The sequence below is a fragment of the Epinephelus fuscoguttatus genome, linkage group LG21, assembly GCF_011397635.1.
Source record: "Epinephelus fuscoguttatus linkage group LG21, E.fuscoguttatus.final_Chr_v1".
NCBI classification, from domain to species: Eukaryota; Metazoa; Chordata; class Actinopteri; order Perciformes; family Serranidae; genus Epinephelus; species Epinephelus fuscoguttatus.
The window spans coordinates 3,403,056-3,426,008 of NC_064772.1; the positions used below are offsets into that span (position 1 = coordinate 3,403,056).

General features: G+C 42.0%; 1 protein-coding gene across 10 annotated transcripts in view; it reads right to left on the reverse strand.

Moving 5' to 3' along the window:
• The window catches only part of sugct (succinyl-CoA:glutarate-CoA transferase), a 310,078-nt gene that overhangs the window by 221,019 nt on the left and 66,106 nt on the right, over positions 1-22,953 (reverse strand). For all 10 annotated transcript variants that reach the window (XM_049565792.1, XM_049565787.1, XM_049565795.1 and 7 more), the window contains exon 9: positions 5,301-5,396. In XM_049565792.1, the coding sequence (XP_049421749.1) occupies positions 5,301-5,396 (96 nt within the window). The remainder of the gene's footprint in view (positions 1-5,300; positions 5,397-22,953) is intronic.

Consider the following 22,953-nt stretch of genomic DNA (forward strand, 5'->3'; position numbering starts at 1 on the left):
AAAATAAATGAAAATAAAAGGTGGTCTTGTGCACTCCTGGCTTGCTGCTGTCTAACCAGAGCGAGGTTCTGCAGGCATGGACGTCGGAACTATTTTCTGGGGGGGGGGGGGGATTTTTGTTGGGAGGGGCGGGGGAAGCATGCACACTTATCAATGATTAAGGATTTTATTTAAAGTTATTTTATAACAACATGCAGTTATAAGAGAACTAGAATGGATGAACACGGCATCTTTATTGTTAAGAAAATGAAACTTTGATAACTAAATCAAGCCATTTAAGGAACATAACAGCATTATTTGTAACCTTGAATGAAAAAAAGAAAAGTCTGTGCTCCTGACTCAGGGCTTTCATGCATTTCCAAAAGTGGACCTTCTCTCCTGTTCATCTACTGATGAAGATTTTAAGCCCTCTCTGCACAGAGATACATTTATTTATAGTAAACGCATTTTATAGTGAGCAGCATACATATGTCCCCTACAAATCCCAACCGTGTTTACAAAGTTTGAATGAAGGAGACGGACGCAATCAGAAAGGAAACAGAGGCTGCGCATTGATCCTTTTGCCCCTGTTTGCAGGGACCAGTGGCACAGGATCCGGGACCGCATCAACGCATCAACGAGAGACTGAAGAGCCCCAGAAAGCTTGACCAAGAGTCGCAGCGCCTGGGCTTTCGTTGATTGTGTAGCCTAATTGTGTTTGCACCTTCAATAAAAACACGCAAATGGCAAAAAAAAAACCCTCTCTACTGTCTTTCTTATTACATTTTGGGGAAATACCACTCCGCTGCGCATTGCAGCTGTGTAAAATGTCATACAAAAATAAATATAAATTCCAATAGAATAAGCTTGCCTGATTTACTGAAAATAATTATACAATAACGAAAAAAATAATAGCATAATGAAAATATAAGTCAGTCAAGTGTGTTTGAGATCATCATGCAAAATAAGATCATTTAATTAATTCATTTTCGGACATTAAACATGAGAAGATTATTTCAAATGGACATTCTCATTTCATAGAGGACTCATCTTAAGCATTGAGTGTTACACACCAGTAATATGAAGTTATTTACGTGTTTTGTGGTTAATTATACCGTGGATCCCTTCGCTCCTCTCACGTAATCCGTGCGTCCTGCATACAGCGGTGCACGGGACCGATGAGCAGCCTTTGTTTCCTGTCAGATTGAGTGTGACTCGTTCATCTAAACTTGGTCGGGATTTGTAGAGGACATGTAGCCTATATGCTGCTCACTATAAAACGTGGTTACAATAAATAAATGCATCTCTATGCAGAGAGGGAAATATATGCTGCCTGTGTCTGAGCAAGAGGCTACACAGTAGAGATGCGGATCCTGGCTGATGCACGGCTGTCTCGCCATGCGGATCATTTTGGATTTATTTTGAGATATCTGATATTGATGCCTCCACCCTCCAATACGGTGGAAGGCATTTCATTTGCGATGCTCACAACATTGGAAACATTTAACAGATTCAAAAGCAACACATCTTTTCAGAAACAGTGACCCAGTGTTATTAGTTTTCCTTGGAAGTGCTTTCAGCTGAAGTCCCTATGACAAAAAATCTTGACAGTGAGGTCTGTGGATTATCCAGAGTTCCAGGGACACTCTTTCTACAAAGACAAATTGCTGGTGAACTTATTAAATAACATTTTTACCAGCCGTGACACACCGCGACGCCTGGTATTGTTTTCACCTTGTGAGTGTGTGTGTGTGTGTGTGTGTGTGTGTGTGTGTGTGTCATCGTGGCAAAGTGTGGTCCACGGCTGCCTTTTACGCACAGAACACACATAACCATTATGCCATGTCTTAGTGGGACTGTCCAGTGATTTCAGGCTTTTAAATTCCCGCATAGTATAACTAAATATAACTAATGCCGAAAACTAAGTAGTGAAACAACTGCATGTAGGTACAGGGTGGCAACGCGTCTAGGTCCCTGCTCCAGCTGCAGGTAGCTCATACGGATCGATGTTATTTATTTCTTGGATCTTCACCAAATACCTCAGTTTGAATCATGATAACACGGCAAAAAAGTCACACAAAGCACGGTAAATGAGATGGAGTTTAATTACAATGGGGTAGCCTAATTAACGGGAAACACAGGGACAAGTAGGTTTTGAAAGATGAAAGAGAGCATTCTCTTGGCTTTTCACATGATAATATTATTTTAAAAAATATGGGTTGCATACAGTAGTTGTAATTCAACCTAGTCATAAAATGCTACTAGGCTAAATAGTGGCTCCGTGGAGCCATGGACCAGCTGATAAGCCGTCTTTCCCAAATCAGCAGATATTACAGTATTTTGGTGATAATCACTGCTCCTCCCCGTGGACAAATGAAGCATTGCAACTGGTTTTCACACAGGTCTCTAGGGGCGTTACAAGTCAGGGCTGCATTTCCTACGTCATCGCGGGGGATTAAATTAACTCCACGGAGCAGGCGGCAGGCTTGCACGGAGCAGTCACGGACGTGCCACGAACCTGCCGCAGACCTGCCGAGGTTCAGTCATGGAAACAGGGCAACTTTTGAGTGGCTCCCACTGTATACGAAAACTACAACGAAATATTTTCGTCATCGACCTTTTTTCTGTGACGAAAACAAGATGATAACGTGTTAAAAATAGAGCTGATAATAAAAAACTGAAACAAAATCTATGTTACATTTTCGTTAATGAGATGAGATGGAAAAAATGTTAGTGGTGGACTATAGTACATTGACAGCTGAGAACGGCCGTGCTAGTAATTATCTTCAAATGCCGCATGGGAGACGGGCTGGTAAACTCCAATAAATAGTCTGTGCCAGGATGTTTCACTAGCCAGCAAAAACAGAGTTGTGTGGAGTTTGTTAGTTGCAGCGGTGGCTGTTACCAGTTAGCTCTGCTCATTAGCCACTAAACGGCAGTGGAACAAGCAGCCACTGGCTGCTGGACTACACATCAGATTCCCACAGGACTCCTCTAAGTCAGGACTTGAGAAGGTTTATGCTTTGATGCTGTATGACAGGCAGGTAGGAGGCTCAGTTATCTGTGAGTGCAGCTGTGTTGTCAGTAAACAGTCTGAATTCAGATCAGGTTTCTGTGACAGAGATGAAAGTTTAGTTTTAATCACAGACTCTGACATGAGTTTGAACGTCCAGACTAATATATTGCAGATAAAGAAAGAATTCAGGCTTTAATTAAGTTATTTTTCTGCTTTTAAACAGTGAGATGGATAAGTCAGAGTTTACAGTGAACCTGGGCACAAATCCTAGTTGTCTCAGATTATTTATTTGTGGTGTCAAAGTTTTTAAAAGCATAAATAGAGAGATGTTAAGCTTTTCAAATGATGATCAATAAGTGTGTGCTCGTAAATCACCCCTTAAACCTGTCAGAAAACTGCTGGAGAAATGACTGTTCGTGAATGTGCAGAAATTATTTGTAGTTGCAAAAAAATTGTCTGAACGAAGATTTTTATACAACCCGTCACCATAATTCTAATTTCTGATACATGTATTAGCCTCATTGGATATGTTTAAAGATTTAAAAACATATAGAAGACATACTGACTGAATGACCAAAAATTGACTAAAATGTCATGAATTTTCGTTGACTAAAATGGTATGTTATTGACTAAAACTATGAAGATTAAAAATTAGTAAAATGTGACTTAAACTAAGAAACATTTTTTGTATCAAGACGACTAAATAGCTGCCAAACTGAAGACTTGGGGGATGGTTATAAAAGCTAACACAAAAGCGAACACACAGAAATGATCAGGTCATGTTTGCAATGGTGGAAGTAAGTACATTTGCTTCAGTACTGTACTTCAACTTTGATGTATTTTACTTGTGTATTTCATTCTATGCTACTTTATACTTCTCCTCCGACATCTCAGATGTAAATATTGTACTTTTTACGGCACTACATTTGTCTGCTTTAGTTACCTTTCAGATCCCAGTTCATCATCCCCTTCCTGTCCAGTGAAAACCGTGTATCTCCAGTGTATCTTGAGAAAATTATCTCCCTTCTGAAGCTAAAAAAAACTCTTCAAAAAAAATCTTGGATCAGCTGGAAAAGTCGTCGCATAAAGCTGAAAACAGGCTGTTGTTCTGAAATTTTAGAGATACGTGGTTCTCACAGGACAGCCACGCAACAAACATATGATCTTATAGAATATGATGCATTGCTGTAGATTAAACACTATCCAACAGGATATAAAGGAGCTAAAATGAGCACAACCTGAAACATCTGCAGCAGTAAAATAGACATATAAAATCACATTAATGCAGCAGGAATAATAATCCAAAAACATCAGATAGAATAGAAAAATACTGATAGAAAACATTATGCTGCACAGTGAGAACATTTACACTGTACTTTAAGTACATTTTGCTGATAATGCTTACAAAGATACTTTTACTATAGCACGATATTAAATGGAGCACTTTTAACTGTAGTAGAGTATTTTAACAGTGTGATATTATTAGGACTTTTACTGCAGTAAAGGATCAAAAATATTTCTTGTCGAGTACCTGCAGTAAATGCTGCAGCTCATTGTACTGGCATTGCTTTCAGTCTATTCTCACCCCCTTATCTGAGAAGTGCCGCCTCTCCGTACATTTACTTTTAACTGAAATTCCACTGCACTGATCTACTTCAGCAACCACAGACTTGCAGACTATCGTTGCAGTAAGCGCAAAATTTTCCTCCATGGTACCTGATCACTGCCACTGACTATCAAGTGCAGCAGCAAGCCAGATAGAGCAAGTGTAATAATAGAGATGGTGGACAGCAAGTGTAAATCAAAGAATTACGATACAATTATTGAGTCATACATTTCTGCCATAAAGCATGCAGAGTCGATGCAAAACAAAACGTGTTTAACATATTTATGTGTCGTAGTGATGAGAGTTTGTAGCGAAGTTGTCTTGTCTCAGCAGCCTGACCTAACTGACTTACTTACTCATTGACCCCTCCACCATCCTCCATTTAAAAACTCGTTGGATCTACACAAATCACACAAATGGCCTATTTTGGATTGCAAACCACAATTTTTGAAGGTTTGCAGCCCTGGAGTGAACTGATATACAAGAGACATAAACCTCAACAGTTAAAATGACAGTCTGTATTAATATGACCCACAGAGATCTGGGCAGATACTCACTATGGGCTGCAGTTAACAGGTGTGTCGTGTGTGTAGACATGGATTTCATGAGGGGGGTATATTGACAAGCACCCCCAGAATTATTAGTCCTTGGTTTGACATAAACACCTCTGATTTTAAAGAGGTACTTGCAGGCTGTTACCTGATAAGGTACGATGCTCTCGTGGGCGGTCCCCCAGCGCCTCGCCTCCTTCCCTGCGTTCAGATAGTTAGCAGCAATATGGCTGAGACAGGAAACCTTAGAGAGAGGGAGATGGAGTGGTGTTAAATCTAAGCTGTCATCAGTCTGCTGCTGTTGGAGGTCGCTCCTTCCCAAAAGAACAAAAACCAAAAACTCTGCTGTCTTTCCTCTTGACTCTGCAGCCATGAAACCAATGGAAAACAAACCAGCAGCTCACCTTCAGCCCTGCGCCTTCACTGGATTTACAAGCACCTGAAAACCTGAAGACAGATTTCCATGACTCCCAGCAAATGGAGGGAATCCCCACCCTTTATGTTTTCATCCATAGCTCTGTGGCCACACCAGCTGTCACAAACGCCTCATTAAGAACAACCTAACATGTATATGTGATATTCGTTACTCACAGTGTTGTGTGTAGTAAAGTGAGCAGGTCAACTTTGAGTAATGACAATCACAGACTAATTTACAGAAAGATTAGGCAGCTTTTGCGGCCGCTAAATCTGTACAGATACAAAAAGAAACTGTGTAAATCTCAATGCATCCAGAAAGGGTAAAATGCATCCCTCACTGTGCTGCTGAGCAATCAGCGTGTCAGTGCTCCTGTGCTTGTTGCACATATATAAATTGAGTAATATTTATACAATTGGTACAAAACTGGCGCCTTTCTATGTAAATGAGCCTATAGCAAAAACAATCCAATTCAAGAAGATCGGCACTAACAGCCACATGCAGTTACAATGAAATTATCAGCATCTTCAGATGGTTGATGGGAACTGAAATACATTGACAGACAGAGATATTAAATCCCAAATACAGTTTCTCTTTGTCACAATTAAATTCTTTGCCTTAAGTTCTGAGGAATGCCTCTGCACGTAGTCGCTCAGGACCTGGACCATTTCTTTTTCTCTGAAATGACTGATCTGCCTGCTGCAAACTGCTCTCAGCTGTAAAACTTAATGAGCTCATTTGCTCTGTAATACCATTAGCACAATATCTTTTGTTAATTGGACCTTGGGACAGTGTGGTTAGCCATCGCAGGTCATGGTGCTATCAGTGGCCACAACCCATTCTTTGTGAATTCACCCCTCAGTCCATATTTCACAAGCATTTCTAAGGTGTTTCACACATCTAAAGTGCAGCTGAAATCCTTAACCTGAACCTCAGTATTTAATTCAAGCTGAAGATGAGCAGAAGCTGTTCACAGATACCACAAACATCAAATATTTTATTTATGCAACCATAATAATATGTACATAGCAATGCTCCCATCCTAATCACTTTGCTTTCCTATCGATTGAAGGCAAAAAATGCTCCAAAAAATATCTTAAAAATAATAATCATACATTTAACTACATTCCACAATTCTGCATAAACTCCAGGTTTACCTACCAAAGGAAACCACTGAGGTAAAGGACGTATCTGGCAGTTATTTGGTCATGAACCAAAATATTAAACAAAATAAAATGTTGACCTGGTGATGGTGCTAGATTTGCACAGGAGAATATTTTTATTTTATTTTATTTTATTTATTTATTATATTGCTGCGCAATATTAATGTGCACACATTACTGTATGTGCCAGCTACAGACCACTGGTTAACACCAGCAAACAATAAAGCTGTTTTTTTAAGTGAGACATTGACAGGATTTCCAGCTGTGAATGTACTACCAAAAATTAGGATTTTTACGATAACCAAGCTGTTTTTGTGCATAACTACACTTAAACACAAAGATGTTCGAATATGGTAAAAATGTCACATATCGGGGGTTTGCAGAACCTACAATTTAAACATTTATTCTGTTGATTGGGTTGAAGAGCTACAGGAAAACTGCTCAGACTTACTTACATCAGTGGCTCTGTTAGTCTAAAGTATTGTGATGTCAGACACATTTTCTTTCTGGACTGCATGTGCCAAAATTTCTATTATTTCCTTCTGAATGGTAGTGGACATCCAGTCGTCTGTTTGATGAAGCCACTCATGTTCACTGGGCAGATTATAATGTAACATCCACTCATCTGCAGCTCCATCCTTAGCTGGTACAAATTTCTGGGCTATCTCAGCCCCAAAGTTTAACGTTAGCTGCCCCATGAACTGACCCCAATCCTTGCACACCTGACATGATGACATTGTCAAATCAGATTGCAAGAATCTATTAAATTCTCACAATTTTAGCATCTGTTTTTCATAGATTGTCTGACAGGTGCTTCATTACATGCTGTTTAAAATGTGAAATAAATGTTCAGATAGCCCATGAGTAATGCTAAAATTGCCAACTATTCACAGACAGTGTTGTTCAACCCCTTGTCAATAGACGCAGCATCCTCAGCAGGGCTTTCCCTGGCTCAGAAAGGGGCTTTGGTGGTGATGTCTGCGGCGCGCGCGCGTCGAGAGGTCCAAATAATGCAGTACATTCTTCCTAAACCAGAAACTACTAACGCTGATCACACCTGCTCCTTGAGAATAAGCTGCCCTGTTAGTCCCCTGCTCTTCTGTCATCTCCTCCTCCGCTTGGGATCTCGCTTGTCACCAGGCTGGCAGTGAAGAGGCCAGAACCTGTGAGCTGACGCGAAGCGTGGGGCTCAGCACGCTACTTTGATCATTGATGAATCAAAGAACTCAATTATTATTGGTCTAACGTCGTGTCACCAGGCTCTCGTTATTGGTCCGAACTAGAGATTAGAAGAAAAAAGAAAATTTCATATCACGGTTATCATTATCATCGCGGTATTGTTGAAATGTGCTCAAAATGTTTAATTTCAAAAACAAATAAAATTAAAGCTGCAAGCAGCGATGAATGGGCCCTCGCACCTTCACGCAACTTGGGGTAGCTGGCAGGACGCTGTCTAGCGCGTCAGCTCATTTCTGTCAAAGTTAGACATCGCATACAGTGCTGGAATGACATATTTCACATTTTGTATCACTTCCTCTTTCCACTAGAGGGAGGTGGAGAACGCACTAATCATACATCATGTTTTTATACATCAAATATACACCAAAGCATGTAACTTTAAGATAAATTGAAAGATAAGTGTTTGATGAGACCTACTTCCTGTCACCACTAGGTGGCACTATCAGTATCAGGAAACATGGTTATGTAAATGTGTTCAGGGCGGGACTAATATGAATCATGTGAAGTTTGGTGGAAACAGGACCATTTATGCCAAACTTTAAGCAATTTCGTTTTTCATGGCAAGACCTCAAACTTCAACACTCCACAGCGGGCACGCCATTCAACATTGGGCAAATCCTGTGATAACTTTTGGTTTCAACATAGTAGTGTTGCACGGTATACTGGTAATAAAATAGTACCGTGGTACTAGAGTATTCCAAACGGTACTATACTGCACTTGGAATATACCGGTACTTTGAAATTGATTCAATTCATTGATTTAGTTAATTTATTTTACTCAATTATGCACACAAACGGCTTTCTTGTTCCTATTGGAGCACAGATTGCACAAGTGGTGTGTATGACAACACCTGTATCCACATTCGCAGCTGGCGCATGTGAAAAAAGACAAGAGAAAGTCTGCCTCGCAAAAGGAGACAACATGAGACAACACAAACTTGGTGGGACATTTGAGTTACCAAACCGTGACGTCCGTACCGAGGTATTTACCGAACCATGATTTTTTTGTTACCGTTACACCCCTACTATTTATTGTTCTAAAGGTTTGTATCTAAAAGGACTTCTCCTTAGTTAAAGTACCGAAGAGTATCGAAAAGTATCCAAATTCATATTGGTACCGAAACAAAGATTTTGGTATCGTGACAACACTACAACATAGTCAGGCTCACATAAATCAAGTTTGGAACAAATCTGATTAAATCTGTAGGACAAGTTTGTTAATTTACAAGCCCTGGAAATGGGCAAAAATGCACAAAAGTGGCACAAGTAAATTCAAAATGACGGACTTCCTGTTGGGTTTGGAGCATGGCTCCAAGGCTTTTTTGTACGTGATAGAGTGTTACAGGTGTCTACCAAGTTTCATACATGCAGGTCAAAGCAGCTTTGAGGGCTGCTTAATTGAAATATTCTAGGGGGCGCTGTTGAGCCATCTTAGTGCATCAAAGCACAAAAATCACATCAGACAACAGGACTTGTGACCTGTGATGTGTATGCCACGTTTGGTGAGTTTTCAAGCATCCCTTGTCCCTTCAAAACAACATCGTGTTTAATGCCGAACAAGGCGGCGCCACGGTGACAGCGTTTGATAAAACTCAAGAGCTTCATCTTTAAGTATCATCAAGGCTTAAGGACTTAGATCAGCAAATTTGAGGTGGGTCTGATTAACCTGCTAGAAGAGGGACATCAAAGAATGAAAAAAGTAACTTTCTGTTGCCAGTACGCTATGGTGGTGATTCAAAATTCCTCTGTAGATGTGTTCAGGGCTGGACTGTCATCATATGTGTGAAGTTTTGGCAAGATATGCCCACGTGGAGTCAAGTTACAGCAACATTTATCATCACGGCAAAACATCAAAGTTCGCAGACAGGGTATGGCCAAGCCCTTTGACGAAATCTCACAATTTGCACAATAAAGCATCATCAACGTCTTATGGCTTTTTTGACCAAGTTTGAGGTGGATCTGATCAATTCTGTAGGAGATGTGAATTAAAGTCTAAAACATTACATTTCCTGTTGCCAGCAGGGGGCGCTACATTTATCTCTAAATATTGACATGTAGATGTATTCAGGGCGGGACTGTCATCAATCCTGTGAAGTTTGGGCAAGATTGGACCATGTATGCTGGAGTTATAAACTCTAACCCTAAGAATTTCACAGCTCTCAGCATAATAGTTCAGCTGTACTAAATGTTTGTTGTTTATCCTATAATAAGCCACACCCACATTGACCAGTCATGACCACCTTCAATATATGGCCTCAGGAATGGCCCTACATCATACTGACCGAATTTCGTAGAAATGCGTGTAGCCGTTTAAGAGATATAAACTTCCCATATTTATAGCGCCTCCCAGTGGTCAACATTCGCCAAATTCGGCTCATACCTTCATAGTGTCATGCCAACTAAGGATCTGAGATTTGGTGTTGATAGCATTAAGTTTGACTGAGATATGCAACAGTTTACATTTTTATAGCTAGCTACACAAATTTGTTCATTAATAATAACGGAACAAAATTCTTTTGATAACTTTAGATCAGGTCCAGGTGAAGAGTGTACGTGCCAAGTTTCACGCAGATTGGACAGCCTTCGGTCGGTGCTCGGGCCCTAATAATAATAAAAGGAGCAGATTCAATAGGGCCTTCGCCGGCCTTCGGTCGGTGCTCAGGCCCTAATAATGAACAGCACGATTTCAATAGGGTCCTTGGACGACTTCGTCGTCGCTCGGGCCCTAATAATAATAATAATAATAATAATAAACAGTGCGATTTCAATAGGGTCCTCCTCGGACAACTGCGTTGTCGCTCGGGCCCCCATAATAAACAGAGCGATTTCAATAGGGTCCTCCGCGGACGACTTCGTCGTCGCTCAGACCCTAATAATAAAAAGCACGATTTCAATGGGGTCCTCCACGGATGACTTTGTCGTCACTCGGGCCCTAATAAACAGCGCAATTTCAATAGGGTCCTCCGCGGACGACTTTGTCATCGCTCAGGCCCTAATAATGAACAGCACGATTTCAATGGGGTCCTCCGTGGACGACTTTGTCGTTGCTCAGGCCCTAATAATAATAATAAACAGCGCGATTTCAATACGGTCCTCCGCGGACGACTTCGTCGTCGCTTGGGCCCTAATAAACAGCGCGATTTCAATAGGGTCCTCCGCGGACGACTTCGTCGTCGCTCGGGCCCTAATAATAAACAGCACGATTTCAATGGGGTCCTCCACGAATGACTTTGTCGTCACTCAGGCCCTAATAAACAGCGCAATTTCAATAGGGTCCTCCGCGGATGACTTTGTCATCGCTCAGGCCCTAATAATAATAATGAACAGCACGATTTCAATGGGGTCCTCCGCGGACAACTTCGTCGTCGCTCAGGCCCTAATAATAATAATAAACAGCGTGATTTCAATAGGGTCCTCCGCGGACGACTTCGTCGTCGCTCGGGCCCTAATAAACAGCGCGATTACAATCGGGTCCTCCGCAGACGACTTCGTCGTCGCTCGGGCCCTAATGATGATAATAATAATAACAAACAGTGCAATTTCAATAGGGTCCTCCGCGGACAACTTCGTCGTCGCTCGGGCCCTAATGATAACAATAATAATAACAAACAGTGCAATTTCAATAGGGTCCTCCGTGGACGACTTCGTCGACGTTCAGGCCCTAATAATAATAATAATAATAATGATGATAATAATAATAATAATAATAAACATAAACAGTGCGATTTCAATAGGGTCCTCCTCGGACGACTGCGTTGTCGCTCGGGCCCCCATAATAAACAGCGCGATTTCAATAGGGTCCTCCGCGGACGACTTCGTCGTCGCTCGGGCCCTAATAATAAACAGCACGATTTCAATGGGGTCCTCCACGGATGACTTTGTCGTCGCTCGGGCCCTAATAAACAGCGCAATTTCAATAGGGTCCTCCGCGGACGACTTTGTCATTGCTCAGGCCCTAATAATAAACAGCGCGATTTCAATGGGGTCCTCCGTGGACGACTTCGTCATCGCTCGGGCCCTAATAAACAGCGCGATTACAATCGGGTCCTCCGCAGACGACTTCGTCGTCGCTCGGGCCCTAATGATAACAATAATAATAACAAACAGCGCAATTTCAATAGGGTCCTCCGCGGACGACTTTGTCGTCGTTCAGGCCCTAATAATAATAATAATAATAATAATAAACAGTGCGATTTCAATAGGGTCCTCCTCGGACGACTGCGTTGTCGCTCGGGCCCCCATAATAAACAGCGCGATTTCAATAGGGTCCTCCGCGGACGACTTCGTCATCGCTCGGGCCCTAATAATAAACAGCACGATTTCAATAGGGTCCTCCACAGATGACTTTGTCGTCGCTCGGGCCCTAATAAACAGCGCAATTTCAATGGGGTCCTCCGCGGACGACTTTGTCGTCGCTCAGGCCCTAATAATAATAAACAGCGTGATTTCAATAGGGTCCTCCGCGGATGACTTCATTGTCGCTTGGGCCCTAATAAACAGCGCGATTTCAATAGGGTCCCCCGCGGACGACTTTGTCATCGCTCAGGCCCTAATAATGAACAGCATAATTTCAATGGGGTCCTCCGCGGACGACTTCGGCGTTGCTCAGGCCCTAATAATAATAATAATAAACAGCGCGATTTCAATGGGGTCCTCCGCAGACGACTTTGTCGTCGCTCGGGCCCTAATGATAACAATAATAATAACAAACAGCGCAATTTCAATAGGGTCCTCCGCGGACGACTTTGTCGTCGTTCAGGCCCTAATAATAATAATAATAATAATAATATTAATAATAATAAACAGTGCGATTTCAATAGGGTCCTCCTCGGACAACTGCGTTGTCGCTCGGGCCCCCATAATAAACAGCGCGATTTCAATAGGGTCCTCCGCGGACGACTTCGTCGTCGCTCGGGCCCTAATAATAAACAGCACGATTTCAATAGGGTCCTCCGCGGACGACTTTGTCGTCACTCGGGCCCTAATAATAATTCCTTCAGTTTCAATAGGGCCTTCGCCCGGCCTTCAGTCGGTGCTCGGGCCCTAATAAAAAATCCTTGCATTTCAATAGGGTCCTCGCACTGCTAGGTGCTCGGGCCCTATTAATAATAATAAATCCTTGCATTTCAATAGGGTCCTCACACCGCTAGGTGCTCGGGCTTCGTCTAGCTGAGATATTTCAGTCTACAGCCACGATGCTAGCATGGCTTGAAAAAAAAATTGTTGGCATCTGAATTTCTTTTCATCTCATACCTCCATCGTAATGTCTAACAATAATTTATCACATGTGATATAAGAGACTCTCCCGGAAATCTGACAGCCCAGATTGAAACTTCCCATTTTTCATTCATCATGCACAACATCAGCCCAACAATCAATCCATCAAGATGTGGAGGGCTGGATGGAAACACAGTAGGAGACACTTGTTTTAAGTCACATTCTTGCTTATTTCTCAACATTCTCTGAGCTCGAGCTGAAGAAAGAAGAAAGCAGAGGAAACTGAAGAAACATATGATTAGAAGGGAGAAAATCAGAGGTGGTCTAACGCTATAAAGTATGGTGACATGACGGAGCAATGACAGGCAGACAGTCAGATGGGTGGTGCTGTCAATCACTGCTCTGTTTAGTAACAGATATTATTCTCTGTTTAAACTCTGGCTCTAACTATAGGCTGCACTGTATATATACAGCTAATGCTGAGAGACGCCGGGCAGACTACAGGACGGTGACACCACATGTGAGAGGACTTTGAATCACCATCACCATCACTGAAGTCATGAAGTGCGCATCAGTCAGCAGCTCTGACAGTAGTTTCATGGTCAATCCAATATGAGACTGAAAGAGATAAATTACAAGAGAATCAGAGGATAAATTGCAAAAGTTCTTTCATATGGCAAGAAGAAGCATCCGCAAACCGAGCAGTGGTGAGTCCAAGTTGGTCAATGTCAAGAAGAAAGAGCAGTAAGGACTTTTACATCCTTTAGGACCTGTAAAATCCAAGACCCCGATAAAGGACACCAGCTTAAATATGTGTAACACTATAAGGTTGATCTTAAACCTACAGCTGTAGCTGACGTTCTGACTTTGATCTGAGCTGGCCAGCCTGAGGGCAAGGTCCTGAGATTGTGCGTAGTGAAGCCCTGTGATGAAGGGTCTTGTATAGGGCTGGGGTTATTCATACAATAATCAACGTCAAGTTTTAAGTCAAGTACTCAAGAAAAGATACTGGTTGTTGTGTTCAGGGAAAAGGGCTGCTTTGATCTACAGTGATTAAATTAATGTATGTGTTACAGCATTCTTTTTGAATTTGAGGTCCTGTATTTCTGATCAGGTACCTGATACATAGAGCTTCTTGTTATTGTTATTATTATTATTAGTATTATTATTAGCATTATAAAAATGTGGTGTGGAAATAAGACTAATTCTAAAATATGCTGTTATTAAAATGTTAATGAGACAAGTTTCTTATATTTATTTTGGGGTAAATTAATTATTGTATTAAGTAATAAAAAATAATAATCAATAAATTAGTCATTAGATTAATAGACTAATAATCTTTAGATTGATTGAGAAAAAAATGATGAATAGGTGCAGCCCTCATCTTGGAGGGGCAATAATCAATAATCAATAAATTAGTCATTAGATTAATAGACTAATAGTCTTGAGATTGATTGAGAAAAAAATGATGAATAGGTGCAGCCCTCATCTTGGAGGGGCTCCATCACCTGGCCTGGCAGAGAAGGCCCGGTGCACATCGTCGACTGAGGACTGCATTTTAGAGTTCTCTTTCTCCAGCACAGAGGAACGTTTGTTTTGGGGGTTTTTTTGGGGGGGGGTAACATTTTCTGTTACCACTGCAGCATGATGGCATGCCAAAATTAGCTAGCTAGCTAACTAACTAGCCAGCTGCTACATGAGTAAAATTTAACAACTTGGTGATTCTTCCACCGCTCTTGTCACCGTCAAGAGACAACCTCTGAGGCTGAAAAATGAGTGCCAAAAACTGCAGTTTGTCTAGTGAGTCAATCACCATACGCCGCATGTTAAAATGTCCAACTTTACAGCAGAAATAAACATGTTTACAGACTGGTAAAAAAAAATTAGGGCTGCAACTAATGATTATTTTCATTGTCGACTAATCTGTCAATTATTTCTTCGATTAGTTGACTAATCATTTTATCGAGAAATGTGTTAAAATGTTGAAAAATGTCTGTCTGTCTCTCCCAAACCCCAAAATGATGTCATCTGATGTCTTGTTCCATACTCATGCCAAAGGGTTTTAGTTCACCGTCACAGGTGTGTAAAGCTGCCAATATTTGAACGGAAGAAGCTGCAATAAGAGTATTTTGGGGTACTTTTATAGTACTTTTCTATGAAAAATGATGATGAACCGATTAGTCGACAACTAAAATAGTCACCGATTGTTTTAAATGTCGATTGTATAGTCATTGATTAGTCGACTAATCGTTGCAACCCTAGTCTCTATGCCTGATTTCAACATTCATGACCAGTGTACAGGGCGCCAAATTTTTATATAACTCACCTGTTAAAATATTACTGCTTAAAGTTAATTATGGGCTGGGCCACTTTGAGTGACAGGCTGTCTGCTGATTGAGTCCTCTCATTCAGATCCACCCCTCACTCCTCCACAGCCCCACCCTCTTGCCCAAATAAGTCACTTCTGGCTCCAAAAAAAATCAAGATGGCAACAGCCGAAAAGCAGAACTCTAGGAACTCAACTCACAGTAGCTACATCTACAGCCAAAGCGTAGGGAAGCACATTGCAGATGAGTGACAACTTTGTTTGACTCATTTTTTGAAATCACTGTAATGTTAGCATAAAAGTATGGTGGAATTATCAAGTTAGCTAGCTAGCTATCCAGCTGCAGACGAAATGGCAATGTGGATAGAGGAAAGAGAGAATCACCTCAACAATTTTGACTGTTATGCATTACAGTGTTGGAGCAGGTGTCAAAAGGACGTTTTACAAACTGTGAGCTTCAGCCTTTCCTTCATTCAGAGCAAGTACTCTATCATGTGCCGACACTTTTACTTGCACAAGTATTTCGTATCATAGCAACCAGACTCAACTGAAGCATTGCAGCTGAAAAAAATGTTGCAACCCTTAAGGCTCATTTGTGCTCCCTTTATATACGAAAATAGGTACTTCCATTTCAGGTACTTCTATGCGCCCTTTATGATAGCATAGATACTGCCAATAGGTGGCACTAAAGGGCAGACAACAACAAACGAGGCGACGGTGGAGGAGGTTGTAATAATTGTGGCTAAAGACAAGCAGCTATGTAGATGGCAGTGGTCTGTGCAGCCAATATATATGTAAAATCCAACATGTGGACGAAAAATTCTTTTCACTAATTTCACAACATTTGCTCCATTCCGCCACTATTTAAATTACTCAGTTGGCTCCTACAGTCGTATCTTGCTTGAACTATAGCCTACTACTCTGTCTCCATGATCTCCAATAGTACTGCTCTGTTTTGTCCTTATCTGTAAGCTTGCAGAAAATGTGCACAAATACAAACGAAATGAAAGGAGGGTGTGGACAGAAGGCTCTATCTATCTCTGTATCAAACATTGAGCATGAATGAGCCCTTATTAGGGACCTCGGCTGAAGGTTTTTGGTTTCTGTTTTTGGTGCGTTTATTATTACTATTATTATTATTAGGGCCCGAGCAATGACGAAGTCGTCTGCGGAGGACCCTATTGAAATCGTGCTGTTTATTATTATTATTATTATTATTATTCTGACAATTCGTGTCCCAATTTCACCCCTTTCCCAAATTTGAAAATTTTTCTAACTTTCCACATTCCTCCAGCCACATCCGAAACTCAATATTTTTGGGCGGTTGCACATGGTCGACGCGAAATGCTGAAATAGTGCCCCCTACAAATTTTCAAAAACCCCTCCCCTTGGGGTTAGTTTGTCGTAGGCAAACGAAATTTGGTGCGAACATGTACCATACCGAGACACACAAAAAAAGTCTCTTGACGTCATGGTAAAATCCCAACAGGAAGTTGGCCATTTTGTTTTGAATTTTTTCGTTACGGTGATTTTCAACACTTAAATTTGAACGAATTCCTCCTAGGGATTTCGTCCGATCAACTTCAAATTGGCTACAGATCATCCAGAGACCATGCTGATCAAAAGTTGTGCTCTGCATGTCTGTAGGTCAAAGGGTGTGGCTGCTATGGCACTGCCATTTTTGATCCATCACCATGCATATTCAAGCAGCTCTCTGTCCCACGTAATTCATCCAAACTGCTTCAAAATTTCTGTACATGATAAGAGCCCCACCCTCAACGCCTCCATATGCTCGTAGGCAATCTTGCTCATGGCGCCCCTTTGTGGAAACAGGAAATGCCATCTTTTACACTGACAAACACCAACCTCAAGCTCCTGACCTGATCAACTATATTTTGTGGCCACATGACAATCAAGTTGATGAATCTCCACAGTGACACATGTTGCAGGCTGACGCGGCGATGGTGGCGACTTTTCATCCATCGCCACTGAACATCAACTTGGTATAAATCCTTCATGCATTGTCCAATTTGCTCGAAATTTCACATGTGTGATGAGGGTCCACCCCTAAACACACCTGGCCACATCTGGTTACGCTCATAGTGCCACCTGGTGGATGAAAGAAACATTGCGTTTTTTCGCTCCTGCCAGGTTATTTCTCCCATCTCGCTTCGCGCCACACCCCCCACGATTGCATGGGGGAGCGAGGGCCCGATCACAGCTGCTTGCAGCTTTAATTATTATTATTATTCTTTCTCCTGCACCTTTAAACTGGAATTTGACCCCCTAAACATGCTCAAAAACGCACCAAAATTGGCACGCATGTCAGGACTGGCAAAAAAATTTAGGAAATGAAAAAATTAACCCCAAAAGTGCCAAAATGGCCTCTCTAGAGCCACCTAGCAGTCTAGGCACACTAAAATGGCCGCTGCGGCTTGTAGGAATGACGTAGAAAGATCAAACCAAAACTGTCTTGTTCGTCTCATGGAGACCTACAAATCACGCACTCGCACCTCTGGCCTAAACCCAACAGGAAGTGAGCTATTTCCCTTTCAAAGAAAGATTTCGCCTCAAAAATGCTCTTTTTAAAAATTCCTTAAAAAAATCAAGTCCTCCTACACCGTTTATCGTATTGGCTTCAAACTCGCACACAAGACAGATCAACTCATCCTAATCAAATATTCTGTATAACTTTGTCATTACTAGAATGGTTTGGATTTTATGGTGTCTTCCAGGTGATGTCGTACATAAACTCCTGACGATTTTTTGTGCCACCTAGACACACTAAAATGCTCGCTGCCACCGGCAGGAATCCCGTAGAAAGACCAAACCAAAACTAGCTTGTTCGTGTCATCAAGACCTAGAAATCATGCACTGTAACTACTGACCTAAATCCAACAGGAAGTGCACTATTGCCCTTTCAAAGTAAGATGTCATTTTTCACAAATTCTCTCCCTCAAAAAATATTTCCTCCTACACCATTTATCCTATCGGTTTCAAACTCGCACACATGACAGACCAAGCCCTGCTTAACAATTCATTTGAACAACTTTGTCATTACTCGCACAGTTTGGATTTTTTGCTTTGTTTAAGGTGACATGTCACAAAAGCTCTTGACAATTTTTGTGTCACATAGACACAGTAAAATGGCTGCTGCGGCCCGTACAAATGCTGTAGAAAGATCAAATGAAAACTGGCTTCTTCATTTCCTTGACACCTACAAATCATTCATTTACACCACTGACCTAAGTCCAACAGGAAATGAGTTAGTGCCTCTGGAAGGTGACATGTCACAAAACCTCTTGACAATTGTTGCAACACCTAGACACACTCAAATGGCTGTGGCACCCTGTAGGAATGACGTAGACACATCAAACTAAAACTGGCTTCTTCGTCTCCTCGAGATCTACAAATCACTCATTGACACCACTGACCTAGATCCAACAGGAAATGAGCTAGTGTCTCTGAAAGGTGACATGTCACAAAACCTCTTGACAATTTTTGCACCACCTAGACACACCAAAATGGCTGCTGCGGCCCGTATGAATGGTGTAGACAGATTAAATCAAAACTGGCTTCTCTGTCACAGCAAGATCTACAAATCACTCATTGACACCAATAACCTAACTCCAACAGGAAATGAGCTAGTGCCTCTGAAGTAACATGAGCAAATGTGTCAGCTGTGAGCTAGACATCATGAATGTGCATGAAGCCTATATCTATGCATTCAGAACGAGTGTATCTCTCTTGTGGTATGTTCAGATTGATGATTGGACCTACGGTTTGGGAATGAAAGGGAGCAGTTGAAAGCCACCTCCATCTGCCTGCTCTTCATCTTGTCTCTCTCTGTCAGTGGTGGACTTAGGATGTTTGTAGGTCAGGGGTGAAAAAGGAAAAAAGGCATCTACTGCATGATGGGGGGGGTCTCATCAAGATCTACAAATAACACGCTTCCACCTCTGACCTAAATCCAACAGGAAGTGAGCTATTTGCCCTTTCAAAGTAAGATTTCGCTTCAAAAATGCTCTTTCTTCAAAATCCTTAAAAAAAAAAAAAAAAAAAAATCCTCCTACACCGTTTATCGTATTGGCTTCAAAGTCACAACCCTGACAGATCAACCCCCGGGGAACAAATCACCTGTACAACTTTTTCATTACTCGATCGGTTTGGATTTTATGGCCTCTCAAAGGTGACAGGTTACAAAACCTCATGACGATTTTCGCGCCACCTAGACACACTAAAATGTGCTCTGCGACCGGTAGGAATCCCGTAGAAAAACCAAACCAAAACTAGTTTGTTCGTCTCATCAAGACCTACAAATCTCGCACTGCAACCCCTGACTTAAGTCCAACAGGAAGTGCGCTATTGCCCTTTCAATGTAAGATGTCATTTTTCACAAATTCTCTCTCTCAAAAAATATTTGCTCCTACACCGTTTATCCTAGCGGTTTCAAACTTGCACACATTACAGCTCTACCCCTGGTGAACATTACTTGTGAAGGACTTTGTCATTACTGGAACGGTTTGGATTTTAGAAGTGTTCTAAGGTGCAACACACAAATCCTCATGATGATCTCTGTAAGAAAAGATGAGAGCCAACACATCGTAAACTTGTGATTAAGGTCACATTTTTGAGTCCATAGACATAAAAGCTATATATTTCTTCGTTCAAAACAAGTTTATCTATCTCGTGATGCCTTCAGATTTAAGATCGGACCCACGGTTTGGGAACTGGAAGGACTAGTTCGAGAAACTTTCAACCCATTTTGTTGTCATCTAGTCTGTCTGTGTCAAATGCAGCTTTCATTAATTAGCATAACAAAAGCTTCACTCTGACAGACACACGCCTGTGTGTGTGTGTGTGTGGGTGTGTGTGTGTGTGTGTGTTACAACAACATCAATGAAAGTAATAAGATTATAATTATAATTCTGGCTATTGTGGTACAACATGCTGAATTAATATCTGATAGTATACATATGTGACAATAATCGTATGTGCATAATAACAGTAGAAGTATGGCAGACACAGACAGACACACACACACTCCACTCCCTGCCCCCCCCCTCTCTCCCTCTCCCTCCCCCCTCCCCCCTCTCTCTCCCTTCTCTCCCTCTCTGCATGTCACTAACTCGGCCGTACTGCACGTCAGTAACTCGGCCTCTTCTCCAGAGCCTTTGTGCTCCACTGTCTCACAGGTTCACTTCTATCACAGCGGTGCCTGGATAGTGTGACGTGTGAGGTTGTGTTGCTGCTGTGGTGTCAAATGCCTCCTGCTGATTTTGTTATCATTAGTCATTGGTCAACTCATCTTGGAGTGCCTGGGCTGTCACCTAACTACATGCAGTCATTAATTAGCATAACAATGGCTTCACTCTGACAGACACAAGCCTGTGTGTGCGTCTGTATGTCTGTGTGTTTGTGTCTGTCTGTGTGTGTGTGTGTGTGTGTGTGTGTGTGTGTGTGTGTGTGTCTGTCTGTCTGTGTTAGAAAAAAAAATGACCTTGCGTTCTATTGACATTGCTTGTTTTATCGACTTTTCGACTCCTACGAATAGGCTAATTCACACCGTCTACGTGAGCTGGAGGCCGACAGCAAAGGTCCATGGTCCCGCCCAATGCTGCTTGCAGCTTTAATTCTGATTTGTTGTCCTTTTACTGCATACCGCACTGTTGATCAACCCTTAAGCGTCACAAGAGAAATTCCTTCACTGCGACAGCCCAAATAATTTGGCAACAAATTCAGTGGCATTTGTTCATCTCTAGCCCCTCTGCGACTCAAATGATCCTGATATTCTGGTGTCTCAATCGGAACTCTAGGTCATCGACGTTTCTTTGTTTTCAGACTAGACGTTAAAGAGTTGTGCTTCCATTCTCTTCTCATGGAAGCTGAAGCCTGTTTCCACGGACTAAGGACGTGTTATAAATCGGTCCATTTAGGAAGCAATCAATCGATCAGTCAATTTATTTATAAAGCCCAATATCACAAATCACAATTTGCCTCACAGGGCTTTACAGCATGCAACATCCCTCTGTCCTCAGGACCCCCCAAAAAAAGCCTTTAACGGGGGGAAAAAATGGTAGAAACCTCAGGAAGAGCAACTGAGGAGGGATCCCTCTTCCAGGACAGACAGACAGGCAACAGATGTTGTACAGAACAGATCAACATGATAAATTAACAGTAATCCGTATGACACAATGAGACAAAAAGAGAGACAGAGACAGAGAGAGATGCAGGACAGACGGTAATGACAGTAGCTTACAACAGCATCAATTAAAGTAATAATATTATAATTCCAATTACGGCTATTGTGGTACAATATGTTGAAAGCAGGGCCCTCGTGTCCACGCAATTTGTGCCCTTGAGAAAAATGCTCTAAGGCCACAGTGGCCTTGATGCTGTTACAGAAGGACATGGTATTAAATTCAACGTCGATGGAATCTTTGCCTTAAATCTTGCGACAGCACCATCTGATAAACATCTCTTATAGTCCCTGTTTCAATTCCATACGTCAGAACATGAATGTTAAAATCCCCTACAATAATAACTTTATCTGATTTAAGAACTAAACTAGATAAAAACTGAGAATTCAGATACAATTTCAGAATACGGGCCAGGAGCACGGTACACTGTAACAAATAAAAGTGGCTGTGAGGTTTTCCAGGTCGGATGTAAAAGACTAAGAACGAGGCTTTCAAATGAATTATAATCTAGTTTAGGTTTAGGGTTAACTCCCCCTTCTCAGGCGCTGCCTCAAGGAATGTGGGTATTATTATGACTGGGAGGAGTGGATTCATTTAGACTGACATATTCATCTTGACACAGCCAGGTTTCACTCTCTACACGCATGACTGCACCCCTGCTCACCACAACAACGTCATAGTGAAGTTTGCGGATGACACTACGGTGGTGGGGCCCATCTCTGGGGGGGATGAGTCTGCCTACAGAGACGAGATTGAACATCTAGCAGCGTGGTGCAGAGAGAACAACCTGCTCCTCAACACATCAAAGACCAAGGAGCTGGTGATCAACTACAGGAGGAAAAAAACTGACATCCCACCACTCATCATCAGCGGGGACTGTGTGGAGTACTTCCGCTTCCTGGGTGTTCACATTGAGGAGGGCCTGACCTGGAGTGTGAACAGCTCGGAGGTGCTGAAAAAGGCCCAGCAGAGACTACACTTCCTGAGGGTGCTCAGGAAGAATAACATCACACAGAGACTCCTGGTGTCCTTCTACCAGTGCTCCATAGAGAGCATACTAACATACTGTGTATGCGTGTGGTTCACCAGCTGCACAGCAGCCCAGAGGAAAGCGCTAGAGAGGGTCATTAACATGGCCCAGAAAATCATCAGTTGCCCCCTCCCCTCACTGGACGACCTTCACAGTGCTCGCTGCGTCAAAAGAGCGCAGAACATTGTAAAGGACACTTCTCACCCTGGAC